The sequence below is a fragment of the Mirounga angustirostris genome, unplaced genomic scaffold (genome assembly GCF_029215605.1).
Source record: "Mirounga angustirostris isolate CCGP_5_RB_7025 unplaced genomic scaffold, mMirAng1.0.hap1 SCAF_7, whole genome shotgun sequence".
Taxonomy (NCBI): Eukaryota; Metazoa; Chordata; class Mammalia; order Carnivora; family Phocidae; genus Mirounga; species Mirounga angustirostris.
The window spans coordinates 146125493-146144960 of NW_026991715.1; the positions used below are offsets into that span (position 1 = coordinate 146125493).

General features: G+C 40.2%; 1 protein-coding gene across 5 annotated transcripts in view; it reads right to left on the minus strand.

Annotated features, from left to right (window-relative positions):
• The window catches only part of MARCHF6 (membrane associated ring-CH-type finger 6), a 78985-nt gene that overhangs the window by 22784 nt on the left and 36733 nt on the right, over window positions 1-19468 (minus strand). For 4 of the 5 annotated variants that reach the window (XM_064596862.1, XM_064596861.1, XM_045863538.3 and 1 more), the window contains exons 6-18: window positions 18137-18305; window positions 15482-15671; window positions 13562-13623; window positions 12975-13007; window positions 11815-11866; window positions 9802-9860; window positions 8297-8377; window positions 7958-8026; window positions 7803-7877; window positions 6389-6523; window positions 4414-4533; window positions 3147-3247; window positions 73-210 (exon numbers count right to left, since the gene is read on the minus strand). In XM_064596862.1, coding sequence (XP_064452932.1) covers window positions 73-210; window positions 3147-3247; window positions 4414-4533; window positions 6389-6523; window positions 7803-7877; window positions 7958-8026; window positions 8297-8377; window positions 9802-9860; window positions 11815-11866; window positions 12975-13007; window positions 13562-13623; window positions 15482-15671; window positions 18137-18305 — 1284 coding nt within the window. The remainder of the gene's footprint in view (window positions 1-72; window positions 211-3146; window positions 3248-4413; window positions 4534-6388; window positions 6524-7802; window positions 7878-7957; window positions 8027-8296; window positions 8378-9801; window positions 9861-11814; window positions 11867-12974; window positions 13008-13561; window positions 13624-15481; window positions 15672-18136; window positions 18306-19468) is intronic. The other variant, XM_064596863.1, reaches the window with a different exon arrangement.

Consider the following 19468-nt stretch of genomic DNA (forward strand, 5'->3'; position numbering starts at 1 on the left):
TTTCCTGAGGTGGCGGCGGGGTGGGGGGCATGGAACGTACTCTGTCAGAAGGGTTATCATGGGCCTACTTACAGCAAGTATCCAGCAGTAACAGTCCATGCTCGCACAAGCCCTTTTAGCCACTGCCGCGTGTGTCCCTGTTCAAGCAGCGCTGGCAAGACCACCTGAAGCAGAAGCAGCTCAAGGGACAGTTCACTCACTGGAGCATCACTAAGATAATTAAAAACAGCTGTAATTCACAATATGAATCTATTTTCCATTATAACTATATCAAATGTTAAACATCTGATGGGAAAACTCCTTGAAGAGTCTTATGAACTCACTGTCGTTATCACCTCTCCCCCACTCTCCCGTGAAGCCAGCAAGGCTTCCCCCTCCGACTCCTCCAAAACTGTTCCCCACAAGGATCACCAAGGACCCTGGTGTCATTAAACCTGATGATCAGTCGTGGTGCTCACCTCACTTGCTGTGTAGCAACACGTTACACAACCGGTCACTCCTTGCTCCTCAAAACACATTCTCCCTAGATGCCTTTCTAGATCTGTTAGTTGTCCTTCAGCTCCCTGGGCTGGAGACAATGAGGGTCCCAGGCTCTGCTCCTCTCTCCTCTCATCTATGCATGCTCTCTGGATAAAAGCAAACTCATGTGGCTTAAAATACCACGCTTCTGTAAATTTCTATGTACCACTCAGACATCTACCCTAACTCCCAACTCTATATCCCAAGTGCCAACTCAGTGTCTCCTATAGACATTAGACATCTTAAATTGATCATTATCAAATTTCCACTCTTCCCTTTTAATCCTGTTCCCCCACAGCCTTCCTCACCTCAGTAAATGGCAACTCCATCTTTCCAGATGCTCAGGACAGGAACTTCCATCCTTGACTGCCTTTTTTTCACTCCACACTCAAAGAGTCCTACTGAGTGGACTCTAAGAATACCCTAAATCTCAATTCTCATGACCTCCACGGCTACTTCCTTCACCTCAGCTACCCTCCCCTCCCACCAGGATCCCTGCATTATCCTCCCAGCTGGCTTCCTGCTCCTGCCCTGGCCACCCTGAGCCAGTCTCTTCTCATTCCAGCAGCCACAGTGATACTCGTTAATCTGCACCAGATCACTCTTCTGTTCCAACCTTTCCAAGAACTCCCTAAATCACTCAAGTTAAAGCCAAAGTGCTTACACTGGCTTAGGAGCCTCTCTAGGATCTGACTTCCCATGACCTTTCTGACCTCACAGCCAACTACCATGCCTTCCTTCTACTCCAGCCGAACTGGCCTTCCTGCTGCTCCTCAAACAGACCTCAGTGTCACTGCACTTGCCCGACCCCCTGCAAGGACACTCTACCTCCAGGAATCCACATGGCTCACTCCCTCAGCACTCCTTCAGGGCTTTCCTCAACTGTCCCCTCCTCAGGTCCCCATCAGTCGCTTCTAAATTACAACCCCATTCTGACCACTCTCTCTATTCCCCCCTTTGTCTGCTTCATTTTTCTCCACAGTATTTATGGACCCTGATATACTATACTATGTTTTATCTATTTCTATGGCTGTCTCCCCCTCACTGAAATGTAAGTGCTACAAGAACAGAATTTTCCTGATTCTGTTTTGTTCACTGTTATATATGTAGTGCACAGAAAAGTACCAGGCATATCATGGGCCCTCAATTGTTTTTAATGGAAGAATGGGAGTAAAAACCACTATGTAGTCCAAAAACTTTGCTAAACTTCTAGGTATAACTGACTACCAAAATGGGTCTATCCTAACAATATCTAAAGCCAAAACCTGTGCTTCCTGGTTCCATGACCAGATCCAAATACATAAGGAGGGAGTAATGATTTAGTTAGGGAAAAACTCAGAGAATAAAACCTTAATTTGGATTTTGAGGAAAGATAACAAAAGCTTGCCAGGCAAACAGGGGGAGGAAGGTTATTCCAAACAGAAAGGGAAAAACAAGGGATAGCTAAGTATTTTAGGGAGACTTAATGGAGGGGAACATGGCTGGAGAACAGAATTCAAGTCAGACAATGCTGGGACAAGACGCTGGAAAGTCAATGTGAGATTATGCCAAGCCTTGCGTGTCTTTCTGAATGACCCAGATATTATCACGTAGATTATGGAGAGGCAGGGTGTTAAGGATGGGTTATAAATGGAGAAGAAGAGAAAGGCCTAAACTAAGGAAGTGGTCAATCAAGTTGGATTAGATAAGAGATCTTTTAAAAAGAGACTTGGGGCGCCTGGGTGGCTCAGTTGGTTAAGTGTCCAACTTTTGATTTCAGCTCAGGTCATGATCTCAGGGTCCTGGGAGCACCCGTTTGGGACTCCATGCTTAGCAGGGAGTGTACTTGAGGATTCTCTCTCCCCCTCTCCCTTTGTCCCTTCCCCCACTAATATGCTCTCTCTAAAATAAATAAATAAATCTCTAAAAAAATAAAATGAAACTTAAAAGATTTAAAGACCAATTAGAAATAATTGGGTGACTCAGTCGGTTAAGCATCTGCCTTCAGCTCAGGTCATGATCCCAGAGTCCTGGGATCAGGCCCCGCATCAGGCTCCCTGCTCAGCAGGAAGCCTGCTTCTCCTTCTCCCTCTGCCGCTCCCCCTGCTTGTGCTCTCTCTCTCTTTCTGTCAAATAAATAAAATCTTGAAAAAAGAAAAGAAATCTGAGGAAGAAATCCAAATTTCCTGGCAGATTTCTGTTCAGGTAACTGAAAGGATAATGCAAGTCACTAAAAAAAGGAATACACGAGGAGTGTTCGTAGAAAACAGGTTTTTGGTGATTTAAGCTTTTAAATCAAAAAGATTTTATAACCATAAGCCTTATATCTTACTTTTAATCTATAATTACCTATACAACTATGGTATATATGATATGATTTTCATATAAAGATGTCTGTGGCTAACATGCTCTCATTAAGTATGGTAACCATTTCAATGCTGAACAAAGGCACACTTCAGTTGCAGAAAAATAAGTAAGTCTTCCTTTGGAAAATGTAAATGCTAAACTAATGCTTATATAATCAAAAATGGCCAAATTCAACTATCAAATGATTTCCAGTATCTGTTTAGAAATGAATGTTTTAAATGTATGGACTCTGGATATCAAGAGAGATAAATTAGTAAAGCTTCCAAATTTCAAAAACTCACCTGTAGAGCATGACATTGTATGGAAGAAAATTAGGCAGCAAACTCTTAATTATACGTATAGGAAGCCAGAGCATCAGGAGGACAATGGAGCCAAAGACAATCTGCAGTAAGAAAAAAGGCATGACAGCACTGTAAATCATTCCCATGAGAGACAAGCAGGCTCCTACACATACCCAACCGATACACAATCCAAGTCTACACCCACCCAGGGTCCAGAGTGTTCTCACTCCACACACTATATACTTGGGTCACTCTGTGAAAAGAATGCATTCCTAGGGAGGCTGCTCCTCTCTCTCTCTAGGACACAAGGGCTCAAAAACAGGAGCCACAAAGGATAATCACTGCATGGTATTTGAAGAGAGAGTCAGAAACTTACAAAGAAGGACCAGAGTTGTCTGCAACTTAATAAATCACTTGTAAGTATTATAAGACATGACCCGTATTAATGGCTACAAACTTTCCGAACGGCACAATATTGCTTTTTAAATTTTATTTTGGAAAAACTTAAGTTTTAACTAGGTAATTTCTTCTTCCAGGTGGGAAGAAGCCTTGACATACTTCTGTAAGAGTTTAATTTAAGGGGCATCTGGGTGGCTCAGTCAGTTAAGCATCTGCCTTTGGCTCAGGTCAAGATCTCGGCATCCTGGGATTGAGCCCCACATCGGGCTCCATGCTCCGCGGGGAGCCTGCTTCTCCCTCTCCCTCTGCCTGCCTGTCTGCCTACTTGTGATCTGTCAAATAAATAAATAAACTCTTAAAAAAAAAGGGGGGGGGGCGCCTGGGTGGCTCAGAAGGTTGAGCATCTGCCTTCGGCTTGGGTCATGATCCCAGGGTTCTGGGATCGAGTCCCACATCGGGCTCCCTGCTAGGCGGGGAGCCTGCTTCTCCCTCTGCCTCTGCCTCTCTCTCTCTCTGACTTTCATGAATAAATTAAAAAAAAAAATTTTTTTTTAATTAAAAAAAAAAGTTTAATTTAAAAGCTATTAATGAATCTCCACTGCTCCAATGCATATTAAATGTAATTCAGAAACCCATAATTTGTCAATTATACTACTAAAAAACTAGAGGGCATTTTTGTCTTAGTAAACATTTTATTTATGTTATCGAAGTAACCAATAAAACAACTATTTGACAAGGAAGTTCTACAAGCTTTGCTAAACATAAATTATTCAATATATTTACTCTACCAGTCCCTGACCCAAAAAATCCCCAACAAAACAAAAGGGTAGCACACTTTACTTAAAAATCAATAAAAAGGTATGCTTACCACTGACAAAATAAATCTTCGGAGATGCCTATAAATGGGCAAATGAATCATTTCTTGTACTGGATTAAAATCTGGATCATTCAAATTCCTTAGAAACCATAAGACGCCAGGTCGAAGTACCTGCAAATATATATATATATATATATATATATATATATATATTTTTTTTTTTTTTTACCAATATCTTCAGACTCCGTATATGAGCTAAAATATTAACATAAAAATAAGCTCTTAAAATTTTGGCTTCATAATAAAATGGGCCCCAGAAAATTCACATGGTTTTCCTATGAAAACAAGTTCCTAAATCAGGACCTATATGAAAACTATCTTGTGTTTGACGTCCTTTGATGCTTTTCATCATTCAATGAAAAAAAATTAAGTACAATTTGTCAAGAAATCTAAGTCTCTGAGGTGAAAAGTAAATACTTTTTTTAAAAACACTGTCACTATATTGCAACATCTCGTAAAAAAAGAATTATGTTGCAATTTATAAATGCTCTAAATAGAAGATCTGATTCCAGTCTTACACTCCTGAGAGGAGTTATCTTGTTAATTAAGAAACCCTAAAGCTTCTCAACATTTTCATTCTACTGTCTACATCTTCTTTCCCTTTCTCAATGGAAATCATCAACCCAAGAGGCTGTGGGTGACGGGGCAATGGATGAGTCTGGGTATCAGCCCTGGGTGGTTCAAATTCACTGAGTTACCCTGTGTAAAGCCTCTCAACTGCCCAAACTGTATTTCTCCATCTTCCAAGTGAGGGGGTATACGACCTCTAAGGTTCCATCCAGCTCCCCAATACTAGGATTCTGTACCAACAAAAAACCACCACACCGAGGAGATGAAAAACTTCATGTAAAAACATTTTATCACTTAACAGTGTATTTCAGAGGTTATACATAATTACAGTTTTGAAAAGATTAAGTTAGTCTCAATCACTTGTTTCAAAGAAAGAATACAAGTTTTATCTGCAAGCAGACTTTACTGAACTTACACTATATGATTCAGGAGAACATTTTGATCCCAGCCCGCTTCTTAACTCCTCAATATCTCAAAGAACAAAGTACACCAAGAATAGCATTAAGCCTTGATGCTGTTGTCTTCCATTCACACTGGATGAGTCAGCCTCCTCCAGCAGCCCTGCACATTCTCCTCCCTGCATTTCTCCATCACCTCTTTCAATGTAGAGTAAGCTGACTTGTCCAATGGCTGTATTCCTTCCCAGGGTATACGATCAAAAAGAATGGGGATCCTGTCTTTGTTTCTTACTATTACACATCAGCACAGTGTCTGGCCCAGAGTGAACATGCAGTAATATTTGAGGAAAGAATGCACAGTAGCAAGTATACCTGTCAAAATTACTCATTTTTATACTTCCCACTGCATCAGAATGACTGAGTTTGAGACATATACTAATTAAATACTGACCCTACTTTCAGTCTCTTCAAATCGGTAAGGACTATATTCTAAAAATAGGACGAGTACAAGTACCCATCAGGTAAGTGAACTGGAATCATAAAGGACCCTCACTGTAATTCCATACTTAAGGTGCCTGATTACGTATCTTACATTTTGATCCTGCAAAACCATATCCCTTTTGGTATTTCCAGCACCGTTATTTCCTTGAATGAAGTCCAAGACAGACTCACATCACATAAAATTCCAAAAACTTGTATGAGAGGATGGTCGCAATAACTACCAAATAAAGCAAATGCTTTTAGTTTTTTCCCTCAATCTACTCATCTTTCAAACTCATAAATTTTAGAAATAATAAAACTTGTCAATTTTTGAGACAAATGACTAAAAAGAGTTTAAAGAAATAAAGCCAAACTCACGTATCAGCTCTTCCTTCTTAGACAAAAATAATAGAGAAAATTAGTTAGGAAATCATCATAGCCTTTGAGGCACGACTTGTGGTTAAAAGAAAAGTCCTTCCCATAAATTTACAGCGTTGGCGTTTCCATGCAGAACTTACCTCTCTCAGCAAGAGGATGAAGGAGGCGAAGTAGAACACATACACCATTCCCACTAGCCAATGCAGAAACATGGTAGTACCTGGAGCTGACTGAAAACTCAGTTCTCGATCTTTCAGAGTAGCATCAAACATTTCCTAAATCAAAACAGAACAGGTGAGAGACATTTGCACCACTTACATTTGCCAAATTAACATCTCCATCTTCCAGGAAGTGAATAAATCACTATGTGTATGGGTTGTGATGTTCTAGGACTACAGTTCTTTTAATGCCATTTCATGGTGTCACAGAAATATAAATGATGTAAGGCTGGATACTATTTCAAAGATGTATAATGACACTTTAAAATTTTAAATGTAAGAAGAAAAGACTGATGAACCAGTTGGTGACTAAGAACTTTACTAATGCTGCTGAAGAACCATTTTTGGTTAACGATAACTTTTCAGGGATGCCTGAGGGGTGCAGGTGGGTGAGCATCTGACTCTTGGTTTCAGCTCAGATCTGATCTCAGGGTCCTAAGATGGAACCCCGCATCAGGCACCATGTTGTGTTCTGCACTTGGCGCCGAGTCTGCTTGGGTTTTTCTCCCTCTCCTTCTGCCCCTCCCCACTGTGCGCTATCAAATAAATTAATTAATTTAAAAAAATACCCTCTTTCCATGGTTACAGGTCTACATTCATGACAAGTTCTTTTTTTTTTTTTTTTTTTTTAAAGAGAGAGAGAGAGAGCACGTGCACAGGAGGGAACGATAGAGGTAGAGAGAGAATCTTAAGCAGTCTCCCCGCTGAGCGCGGAGCCCCACACAGGGCTCGATCTCACGACCTTGAGATCACGACCTGAGCCAAAACCAAGAGTCAGACGCTTAAAAGACAGCGCCACCCAGGCGCCCTTCCTGACAAGTTTTAATAGTAAGGTACAGGTGAAAATGTTATCTCAGAACCAAAAGCAGCTTTTCTACATACAAAATATTTTTGAAAAGTCAAAACCTGATTATCACTGACAGCAATTAAAAATTATAATCAGGACTGAGCAGCTTAGTTAAAAGAAATGGTTAGAGTTGAATTTATTATTACAAAGACAGTGTTCTTAACAGATTGTTCTCCTTATGTGTATAATGTCTTGGCATTACTGTAAAATTTAGAAGAGTAAAATGAATAAGAAAATTCTTCACTGGTTATTAGAAAGGTTCCAGTCAAAATACTCTGACATCAAAAATTTGCACAAAGCCTCAAAAAAAATCAGGTACTCAAGAAAAATTAGTAACATTAACATTTCACAATGATCCATTCTCAGGAAAAAAAAAAAAAGGCAAATTATTATCACATAGAGTTTCCTTTAAAAGGAATCCACTCTAAAGATCTCCCTTTTTGATACCTTTACATTATTAGATTATATGATAATGAATAATAAACTTACCAGGGAACAGATATCCAGCCACCAGCCACAAATGAGAGGGAACACTCCAATCTCTACCACCACTAACAAAGAGACCTTAAGTAAAGACAAAAACCATCAAATACCATCCAAATGGGGAGAAATCATTTCCAGTTTTAACTTATAACAGGAATTACCTTAACAACGATATAGCAGACTCCCAGCAAACGACGAGACCTGTGAAATTTAACAAGAGTTGCCAAGCCCTACAGCATCTAGTCAAGGAAAAATCGAGCATTCAAAGGTACAAAAAAACAGGTACTTATTTAGGTAGTACCTGTGCTGCCTGAATAATTACGTATTATTTGACAGAATTAATTTATTTCATATTTCGTCTGCCCTCATCCTCACTACAAATAGCTACAACTTTTACTGAGAGGACAGAAGAAGAGAAACAGTTTTGTCCTTAACAGAAACAACTCTTTGGTATGAATAATAATATCACCAAACATCCATGTTAGTTCATTAAAGGATACGTGACAAATTATCAGTGTTATTGCTAAAAGTATATACCCAACTATGGTTGTGATTAAACCTTCAAAATGAGATGCTTGGACCTGGAAATAAAAATAAATAGCATTTAATTTTACCATCTGGCCTACTACGTCCCAGCTTAACAATGTATTAAACAATCCGAGAAGACTCAAAGTGAACTGTCTCAGCAACTTACAACTAGACAACCATAAAATCCCCTTGAATGACCTCTCTGCAAACCAGATTCTCCCACTGTCAGCGATCTACTCAGGCAGACGAAATAAAAGTAGAGTGATTTGAGCGTCACAAAAACAAAAGCTGCACGACACGAGTCTGCACTCTACTCCATCCTGGGGGGGACCGCGGGCTGAGCAACGAAAGCAGCACCGCACCGCGCAAGCAGCCCACCTGCCAGGTATGCCTTGGCTACCTCACTCCTGCCCCCAGGAGGGACGCTTAAGTTTCCCCTGCTCTCCAAATCCGTTCCATTGTCAGCTTACAGAAAGTAAAAATTTGGACAGTGACAAATTTTCAGGTTCCTGAATTTCAGACAGCAAGTGCTGACAGTTTGGAAATTCAAATTTACCAAAGCATGTATCTGAACTTTTCAAGTTCTTGTGTTCAACCAGTGAGAACTGAGAGCTGTGTTAAATACTGTAACACATCTCTCTGCTCTTTCAGAACACTTCAGAATGTGATCTTTCAGGATTCACAGACACAAACTAAACAGAACATTCCAGAAATGTCACCTCATCCTTAAAAGACTAGTTCTTTCTGGGGCCCCTGCAAAACAGTTGTAGTTGTTGGGTGCCTGGGTGGCTCAGTCGTTAAGCGTCTGCCTTCGGCTCAGGTCATGATCCCAGGGTCCTGGGATCGAGTCCCACATCAGGCTCCCTGCTCTGCGGGAAGCCTGCTTCTCCCTCTCCCACTCCCCCTGCTTGTGTTCTGCTCTCGCTATGTCTCTTTCTGTCAAATAAATAAATAAAATCTTAAAAAAAAAAAAAGTTGTAGTTGACCATTCAAATATCTATCTAAAAACAAGAACAAAATGTCAAAGTTAAAACAAATTATTTAGAAAACACTGTAAGCCTATCATTCCAAGACAGACCCATCCTTTTTTTTTTTCGTTGACTGATACACTATTACTTTTCTAAATTCACTATGGGAAAGCTGAGGAAAAGGGAGAGAAGGAAGCAAGGTAATGGAATGGGTCAAAAATCAGCCTTAAGAAACTTTCCAGTAGTGTGCCTTTGGCCCACCCAACAGGAAGGAAGACAGTACACCATGGGATTCAAGACACATTTTCCTTAGCTGGCAACATGACCTACTATGTCTTGAGCTACTGTTAGTTTAAAAAAAAAAAAAGAATGAGATCATGTTGGATAACTATTCCTTTGCGTAAGGCAAATTGAGAAATGAAGTAACTTTACAACACTATCGTTTACTCAACAAATATTAAGTCTGGGGGCAAGTAATGAAAGTAAGTGTGTAAAAGTATTATACTCACGTGTTCTTCAAATCCCAAACCAACCAGGGAGAAATGACCAATGTGGTAAGGGCAAAATGCTAAAAGGGGGAGAAAAATTAAATGAAAACTTCAAAATCAAAACAATGAACACTCCTAATACCAACCCACAGTAAAAGAAACCAGGGCTTTTTGGAGAAATGGAAGATTCCAGAACTGGGGCCAAAAATGTACTGCCTAGGACATTCTCTATAACCAGAGAACAACAAAGATATCAATGTCTAATAGGCTCATGACAAAAGGACACAGGAACCACCATGAAGAGAGTCTTACTGGCCAAGGAAAGGATGACATGAGCATCAAAGAATGACCAAAACTGATGGAAACACACAGAATGCTTTACAAATCCATGAGTTCATAGTACTCAAAAAGGGGAAAGCCAAAAACAACACAAAGGGAAAAAAGGCAACATAAAAAAAAAAAACCCTTTCCTCACCCCTGGAAATAGCCTATCAACTGTTTACCCTGAAAACTGATTAACTGGAGGGACAGAATTGCATACCTGTCTTGCTTCTTCTGAACAAACTGGTTCAGGTTAACTAAGATGTTACTTAGATGCTCCAGTTTAAAGGAAATATGGAGACAAAGAAGTGAGGCGGTAGACATCATACAGGAAACAATTAGACAAACGTAGAAGGCAAGACACAGGACAGCTAACCTAGTCTCTTCAACAAATCAATGCCAAAATAAGCTAGTAGATGAGGGGAGCAAAGAGAAGAATATTCTAGATCAAAAGGAACTTAAACTTAACAACCAAAAGTAATGTGTAGACCTTATTATCTGGATACTCATTCAAACAAACAACTGTAAAATGACACTTACGGAGACGATCTAGGAATTTTTAATATGATGGATTGTCAGAAAACACTAAATTCTGCTAATTTAGTACAGTGTGATAATAATACTATGGGGTTAAATGAAAAAATATCCTTGGGGCGCGTGGGTGGCTCAGTTGGTTAAGCGTCTGCCTTTGGCTCAGGTAATGATCCCAGGGTCTTGGGATCGAGCCCCGCTCTGGGCTCCCTGCTAGGTGGAGAGCCGGCTTCTCCCTCTCCCTCTGCCTGCCACTCTGCCTACTTGTGCTCTCTCTGTCAAATAAATGAATAAAAAATTTTAAAAAAAGTATTAAAAAAAATGAAAAAATATCCTTAACATTTTCAAAGTAAAAATTTTGTAGTCTCTTTTCTTCAAATCTTTCGTGTCATGTTAATAAAATTTTACTTTTCTTAATAAAATTTAATTACATTTTCCTTATGGCAAAATTAATTGAACAGCATAGATATTAGGGAAGCAGGGAGGGGGACTCAATCATTAAGACAAAAGTCAGAGTGAATCTATAGGGATTGGGCCACCAAACCTTTTTATTTATTTATTTATTTATTTTTAAAGATTTTATTTATTTATTTGACAGAGACAGCGAGAGAGGAAACACAAGCAGGGGGAGTGGGAGAGGGAGAAGCAGGCTCCCTGCAGAGCAAGGAGCCCGATGCGGGGCCCAATCCCAGGACCCTGGGATCGTGACCTGAGCCGAAGGCAGACGCTTAACGACTGAGCCACCCAGGTGCCCCGCCACCAAACCTTTTTAATCAAGTATTCCATGGGCAGAAATTTTTTTGAATAAGTATTCCCAACATATTGAAATTTGTAAATCATACACACATTTTACTAACATATTATGTGTATTATAAAGCACAAAACGGGGCGCCTGGGTGGTCAGTCATTGAGTGTCTGCCTTCAGCTCAGGTCATGATCCCAGGGTCCTGGGATCGAGCCCCGCATAGGGCTCCCTGCTCAGCGGGGAGTCTGCTTCTCCCTCTCCCTCTGCTGCTCCCCCTGCTTGTGTTCCCTCTCTCTCTGTGTCAAATAAATTAATTAAATCTTTAAAATAAAAAATAAATAAAAAATAAAAACGAAAACAAAACCTATAACAAGGCTCCTAGAAAACTGAATTCCTATCATACTACCATAAATAACAGCATTATAACCACCACTTACCAAAAACAAGAATGAACAATGTGTTTAAAGACACCACCCAGAAGACATGTTCCTAGAGGAAAAGAGCATTAATAAAACACAGTCAATTCTTCTTCCATGTCTAACTGGACTACTCCACTTAGACTGAAATTTTCACTCCATAATGTTGAGATTTCATTACGTGCAACTTCTCATTTTTCATTAAACAGCTCATAAAACTAAGCCTAATAAAATTCAAGTTCATAATGTTACATGCTGGAAAAAAAAAAAAATCAATCCATAAACATTTCCTCTTCAGAAATTAGTAAGCCACTACAAACTACACAGATTCTCATAAATAGCCAGATTTCATTTAAATCAAATGATGCTGAAAAATTCCAAATGGAGGAAAATTTGAAAATCACATTAATTCTGAACTTCACATCAGTGTAAATCACACAGTGCTTCTTTCCAGGGTCCATTTTGTTCTCATGGCTTCTGCAAGGTCACTTCTCCTCCTTGGTCCCTTTTCTGCCTATGGCACCCTCGTTTTCTTAGTAGAAGTCTTAGAATACTCATTCTCACTTGGCCATTCATCCACCCCTTCCCCCATTATGCATTATCACCAACATGATTGCTACCTTATGTTAGTTTCAGTCAGTAGGGGTTCTTCGACAAGTAGCTAAAGTCATCTTGATACCCAAAGCCACTTAAAAATCCCAAGTGATTTTAAACTACAGACCCTGAAAAGAGCATCACTTCCCCTAAAGAACAGGTTCTTTAAAGAATTATCCCTCCCCTCCTTACTAATAAGGTAAAGATAGGTGAGGTTCGGCAAACAGTGGAAACCTAACACATGAAACTGGGTCTCACTATGAGCACTGCAAAGCATTAATTAATATACTGCAAGGTTTAAAAGAAAACCAAGTTCTTCTTAACTACCATTAAATCTGTATTTTATTTTCTTTTCTAAAAATCAAGTACGTAATAATGACCGTTTTAAATACTATTACCTTTGTTCTTTGCCAGTATTTTCAATGCACAAAACAGACTTTCTTCAACATATCAAGTAATCAAAAATCAAAGGGCATGGTGACCTTTAGTATAAAAAGCCAGACATACTATAAATTTGAAATCGCTGAATCATTAAGATAAATAATTAAGTCACAACTCTATTTTTAAAAAATATTAGCTTTACTTACTAGAAAAACTAGCGATCCATCAAGTCCTAGCATCTGAAATAAATAATAACGATATGCATAAATTCAAGATGCAACAGCATTTTTTATTCTATTTAGAAAAAAGACTCACTTTCAATTATATTTAAACATAATCCTTACCTACTACTTTCCAATACAGCTTACCATTTTCAGAGAGTAAGAAACTTGTTTATTAGGGAGTTTCATATTTGGGCCTCCTTTTATTCCAAATCATATGATTGTAAAGTCAAAACAGTTCCACCCATGGTTTTAATTCTTACATTAGATAAGGAGCCAGCCAAGATTTCATGATATATCAACTGCAGTATCAGAATATTTCAATTTAAATTGTTATTTCATTTTACAGAAGTCCACAATTTGTTTGTATTAAAGGCCAAAAAACAGAAAAATAGTCAACAATAGATTATATTTTTAATGTTTTCACTACAAACTTTTCTCTAGAATACTTAAAGTTCTACTGCAGCCTCCAATGACTGTAGCCACAAAATTGGTGTATGCATCCACATATGCCCAACTTAACACATAGTTTAAGGTTAAAACACTAGAATGCATGACAGAAAGAATCTTACTCTTTCCCACGTAAGCTCTTCTGCAGCTCGGTCCCACTCTAAAGCATTCCAGTTCATGTCATCTGGAAATATAATTATAGTTGAAAGATTACTGATGGAACCTGAACCATAAATAATAAAACATACGCTTTTAATTTGGTGTTTTGCAAGCTGCTGCTGAGAAGCTAAACCACATTATTTGCTTGTTAGGTAATAAGAATACACACACATAAACATAACACACATAAGTGATTCTAGATTGTGGTTAAGTGCTAGAAAGGAAATAAATAGAATTATGTGAAAGACAGGAACTTAAACTCTCTGAATCTAGAATGAATCTGGAAAATTTGAGAAAAACGAGGAAGCCAGGGGACAAGAATTCTCCAGGGGTGGGGAGGGAGTGGTAGAAGATACAGTATGAAAGGCAGACAGGGATCAGATCATACAACGGGGCTGGGGAGGAGGTTAAACCTGGATTTTGTCTTGTTCTTTAGTGTAACAGAAAAACCACTACCAGATTTTAAAGGCAGGAGAGCACTACAAACACTATGTAGAGCACGAGTGGAAGAAAGAAGCTACGCGCTAAGAAACTATTGTGTTAAGATGAAGAGAAGGAAAGGATGGCTGCACCAGGGTGGCAGCAGGCTGCCTTCTTGAGCCTCTGAAGATAGACTTGCTGCTCCCTACAAGGGTCCCTTGCTCCCATCCCACAACTTGCTTGTTCTCATCCTTCAGGTCTCACCTCAAATATCACTTACTCTGAGCTACCTGGAGAATCTTATTTAAAATAGACTCTCCCAACAGCATCCTCAGAGCAACCTGCAGATTTATCACAACGTGTCACAAGGTATTTGTGCACTTGGGTACTCCTGCTTCTTCACTAGACCAGAAACTCCATGAAGGCAGGGACCTGTTTGAGTGCCTGGCACCAGGAGACACTCAGACACCAGCAATGTCCAGCGGACCTGGAGACACTGCAGTGCTGGACAGGAAACCTCTGGAGCGGGAGGAGAAGTGGGGATGGTGAGCTACCCTGGCTGACTGGCGGGCACGGTCCTGGATCTTCTTTAGAATCTGGAGTTAGACTGCTAGAAAATGAGAAAATGGTTTCCTTCATGGCATCTGTCCTGCAATGTACCTTCAAGAATTCTTCTTTGATATTAAAAGTTGTGTTGACTCAAGAGAAATGGAAGGAAATAATCTGTATCAAATTCCTTTAAAAAAATCAGAGTCTAGTACAATTTACAAATAATTTCTTCCTAGCCATCCTATAAAAGTCCTGTGTAGAGTAGGATTTTATTTTATTTATTTATTTTTATTTATTTATTTGAGACAGAATGAGAGAGAGAGAGCATGAGAGGGGGGAGGGTCAGAGGCAGAAGCAGGCTCCCCGCCGAGCAGGGAGCCCGATGCGGGACTCGATCCAGGGACTCCAGGATCATGACCTGAGCCGAAGGCAGTTGCTCAACCAACTGAGCCACCCAGGCGCCCCTAGAGTAGGATTTTAAAACATAAAATGAGGGGCGCCTGGGTGGCTCAGTCGGTTAAGTGTCTGCCTTCGGCTCAGGTCATGATCCCAGAGTCCTGGGATCGAGCCCCACATGGGGCTCCCTGCTCAGCGGGGAGAGTCTGCTTCTCCCTCTCCCTCTGCCTGCTCCCCGTGCTCTCTCACTCTTGCTTTCTCTCAAATAAATAAATAAATAAACTTTTTTAAGTTAAATGAATAAAAAAATACAAAATGTGCCCTGCTTCACACACACAAAAAAAATATTTACACATATGTATATCCATAAATAAATCTGCCAAAATAAAGTAAAAACAGGTTAGAAACAGAACTCGGAACCCATAAAATTTTGAAGACTCCAGTCCTTGTCCTCAAGGAAAGCTGGAAATGGACTCATGGTCACAAAGGAAGGGTAAGGATGGGCCAGCAGCTATTACCCTGGGCCCCGTTGTTGGCATCGGCTGCATCCTCCCCGCCCGCGTCATCCTCCTCCTCATTGTCCTCCTCCTCCTCTTCTGCCTGATCATCCTGGGCATCGGGGTTTTCTCCCACCACGGCGTTCTCGGCTGGTGGGTTAGCAGGCTGGTCGGGGGCAACATTTTCAGCACCATTTCCTCCTGCTGGAGCCTAAAATGACAGAAGAACCCAGAAATGTAGCTAATTTGTCTCAGTTCTGCTCTATTTCCAAATCGCTCTCTTCATATTAAAAAAAAAAAACAAAACTAGCAAACAAACACAAACTATTAAAACACCTTTCAAAGTCATCTTTTCTACAAGCATCTGATTTTGGATCTACTCAGCATATAAGAACATAAACAAACACACTTCACAGTGTATATATTCATTCAGTATAATTTAGGGATTTCACAAAGTATTACAGAAAATGGGTCAACAAATCTGGCTAACTTTAACACTTCAAGCACATCCCAAACCAGTTACTAGTGGGGTTACAGAAGTTTCTATTCATGCCAGCAGAGCAAGAATCAAGAATTCAGAAAGTTAAAGCCATTACCTCTTTGGATACATAAAAACAATACATTATAACATGTCACAAAACGCAAAAAAGGAGGCATTCAACAGAGTAAAAAAAAGGAGCAAGCTGTCTATCTTAACAAAAGGGCAGAGAAACTCCTTCTGGAGCTCAGTTTCAGGAAATAGAGCTGCCTCAGCCAACAAGAGGTCCAGATACGAGTTTTGACTTATTTTCTTAGTACAGCCAGTCAAGGACAAACTCGAAGAAAACCAAGGTTCAGATTTCCCATGACTGCAGTTGGATCTTGCAACAAAGAGAACTTTGGTTACTTTTCACATGTAGGCTGAGCAAGAAGGGAGCAGCGAAGATTCAGCCAGTGATTCCGACCCCAGGCTGACATCTCTGTACCCGAGCTCTGAGCTCCTGAGGCAAGACAACCTAGAATTACTTCTGCACCAGCATCTCCACAGTCTGCTCCTCTACGTGAACACTGGGTCTCAGCTACTGTCCAGCAAGCTCCTATAAAGGTCTAAGGACTTCCCTGGGCCCAGCTGCAACCCCTGCCTGGAGGCTGCAGGGTCGGAAGAATTCCTTCATGGAATGATCTGAAGGTCTTCGACATAGTCTTCATCAAGGCTATATGGTGGAAGCCCAGAAGGCTCTCGTGGAACCTGGACCTGGGGAGATTTTCTCAGGATGATCCCTGGCTCCTCAGCCATCATCTCAGTTGGTGGTGACCTTATTTGATCATTCTGGACTTCTCTATTTCTTTGTGTCTTTGGTACCGTTCAGCCTCCATTCTTTAACTCTGGGGAAACAGAACTCAGACTCCAGCGCAGGTGCCACATTGGAGGACGGGGGCCACAGGGGTGGGGGCAGCCCACGATGAGACTCAAACTCCATGACCAGCTCTGGGCAAGGGCCATAATCCTTCTTCATAAGGCATCTCCTGACTTTACCGACTGCCTCAGGGACGAACATGTATTTACTTATATACCTATATGTTTATACTCATACAGATGTGTAACTTAATTCTCTGTTATCAGTTAAACACTTGAGGAAACAGTTTCTAATTCCTGCTCAGTAGGTAAACCTGTCCACATGGACTTTGTCAGTTCCCCATGCATCGTCCTCTGGCTCTTACTGAGTTCTGCTACCTACCAAATGCAACGACATAGTTATAGTTAAAGAAAACACCAAATTCCCCGTATGGAGTTAATGAAGATTCTAAAAGAGCAACTACATTAAATGTTTCAAAATATGAGATACAATGATAAAAGTATTAATACTAGGTAAGAAGTGTCTTTTCTTTCTAGTCTCATTTCTTGTATGTGTGACTTGCTAAGGAGAAGTTACACTCAACTCTGTAGAGAAAAAAGTATGGCAGAATTTGACTGAAATCGAACTACACACTGACACAGCAGAAGTTCCTTAAATGAAAAATTAAGTTGTTAATTATTTTGAGTATCTTAGAGTCAATTTTTCATAATAAAATCTTATGAAGCATAGTTTTTGTACATAGCTAACGTTTTGACATTTTCAGCCCCATAATTTCTCAGCAAGACACTAAACGTCATTTATCTTATCCTCTTTCTCTTAACACGTCTAGCAAATAAATGCTCCTGCATCTAACCTAAGCATGCATCTCTCATAAAGAAAAAGTGAAACTGCACCAGATTGTGTAACAGTGTTCCACTGATTCTACTTTTAGTAATGTTGCTACTGGGAGCAGCAAACACAAGGCATTTTAACACAAGAAGAAACTGATGAACCAAGAAAGCAGGGAGCCTCCTCAGCGTCCTGCAGCATGTCAGCATCATCACCAGGGAGTCTGTATGCTCACGTCCAGGCCAGCATTAAGCAGTCAATCCAGGCAAAGGGAATGAAAGAGCATTTCAGTACACCCCCCAACAATGCTCCCAATCTCACTCAAAAATTAAGAAGCAAAGTAGAAGTGCCTTCTTCTGATTTTTTTGCATTTCCCTTAATCTTCTCCCAAACCTTTTCACTGTCCTGCTTTGCAATGAGGGGCAGAGGACTCAAGGGTTTAGATCTTAGAGAATGACAACAATTCCCATTCTTATGCGAACAGAATCGATTCAGGGGTGGAGGGAGTTACCTCATTTTGGTGGTGCCCAGCTGCATTGAAGGGTGGAGCAGCGTGCTCCAGCCAAATCGGTGCTCCCCCGTGGACTATCTGCTCTCGCAACCACACAAGGCTGATGAATGCACACAGTGTGCATGTTACCACAAAACAACCCTGCAAACAATCCGCCAATAAATTGTCCCTATTAAAAAAAAATTATATAGAATTACTCCAAAGAATGCTTAAAATTAAGAAATGAAAGGTAACAACACTTCATCTTAAACTAAAATTTCAGAAAGAAGAGCCAGAAGTCATAATTTTCTACGTAAAAATCAGTTTCTCAGCATTATTTCTGAGAATGGTGAAATTCTATCTTATAAGCTGGCCAAATACATTTGTTTATATATTTCTTTTTTTTTTTTTTTTAAAGATTTTATTTATTTATTTGACAGAGAGAGAGACAGTGAGAGAGGGAACACAAGCAGGGGGAGTGGGAGAGGGAGAAGCAGGCTTCCCGCCGAGCAGGGAGCCCGATGCAGGGCTCGATCCCAGGACCCTGAGATCATGACCTGAGCCGAAGGCAGTCGCTTAACCAACTGAGCCACCCAGGCGCCCCTGTTTATATATTTCTATTATATGTATTTATATTACAGTAAATGAAGAATAACATCAGAACTACACAGAAGTTAGCTACCTAGCCGTTCTTTGAACATGGTTTAAAAACAGGCAGGCGACGGGCGCCTGGGTGGCTCAGTTGGTTGAGCGACTGCCTTCGGCTCAGGTCATGATCCTGGAGTCCCTAGAGCGAGTCCCGCATCGGGCTCCCTGCTCGGCAGGGAGCCTGCTTCTCCCTCTGACCCTCCCCCCTCTCATGTGCTCTCTCTCTCTCTCGCTCATTCTCTCTGTCTCAAATAAATAAATAAAATCTTTAAAAAATAAAATAAAATAAAATAAAAACAGGCAGGCGAAAAGCAAAAACCAAAAGCAACCAAACACTGACAAAGGCCAAGTATGTAATTTATGAAAGGTGAATGACTGTCCAACCCACACTAAGAATTTCCTTATCCTTATTTTACACACAAGTTTAATAAACTTGGTTAGCTGGTACCCACACAAATGAAGATAATCAACAAATCAGAAGAGAAGAACCTCCAGAGAGGCCTAATGACAATGTAAAGAAAGCAAGCTGAAGAGATACTCAGTATGCAATGTGCAAGAAAAAGAAATCTATCATACCCTTTAGGTATCTATCACTTAGCGGATTAAATTTTGATGCTAACTGCAAATACAAGTATGTTATTAGTTCCTCAACAAATTCAGATAGACAAATTATGTTATGATACATGCAATATTGTAACACCAAAG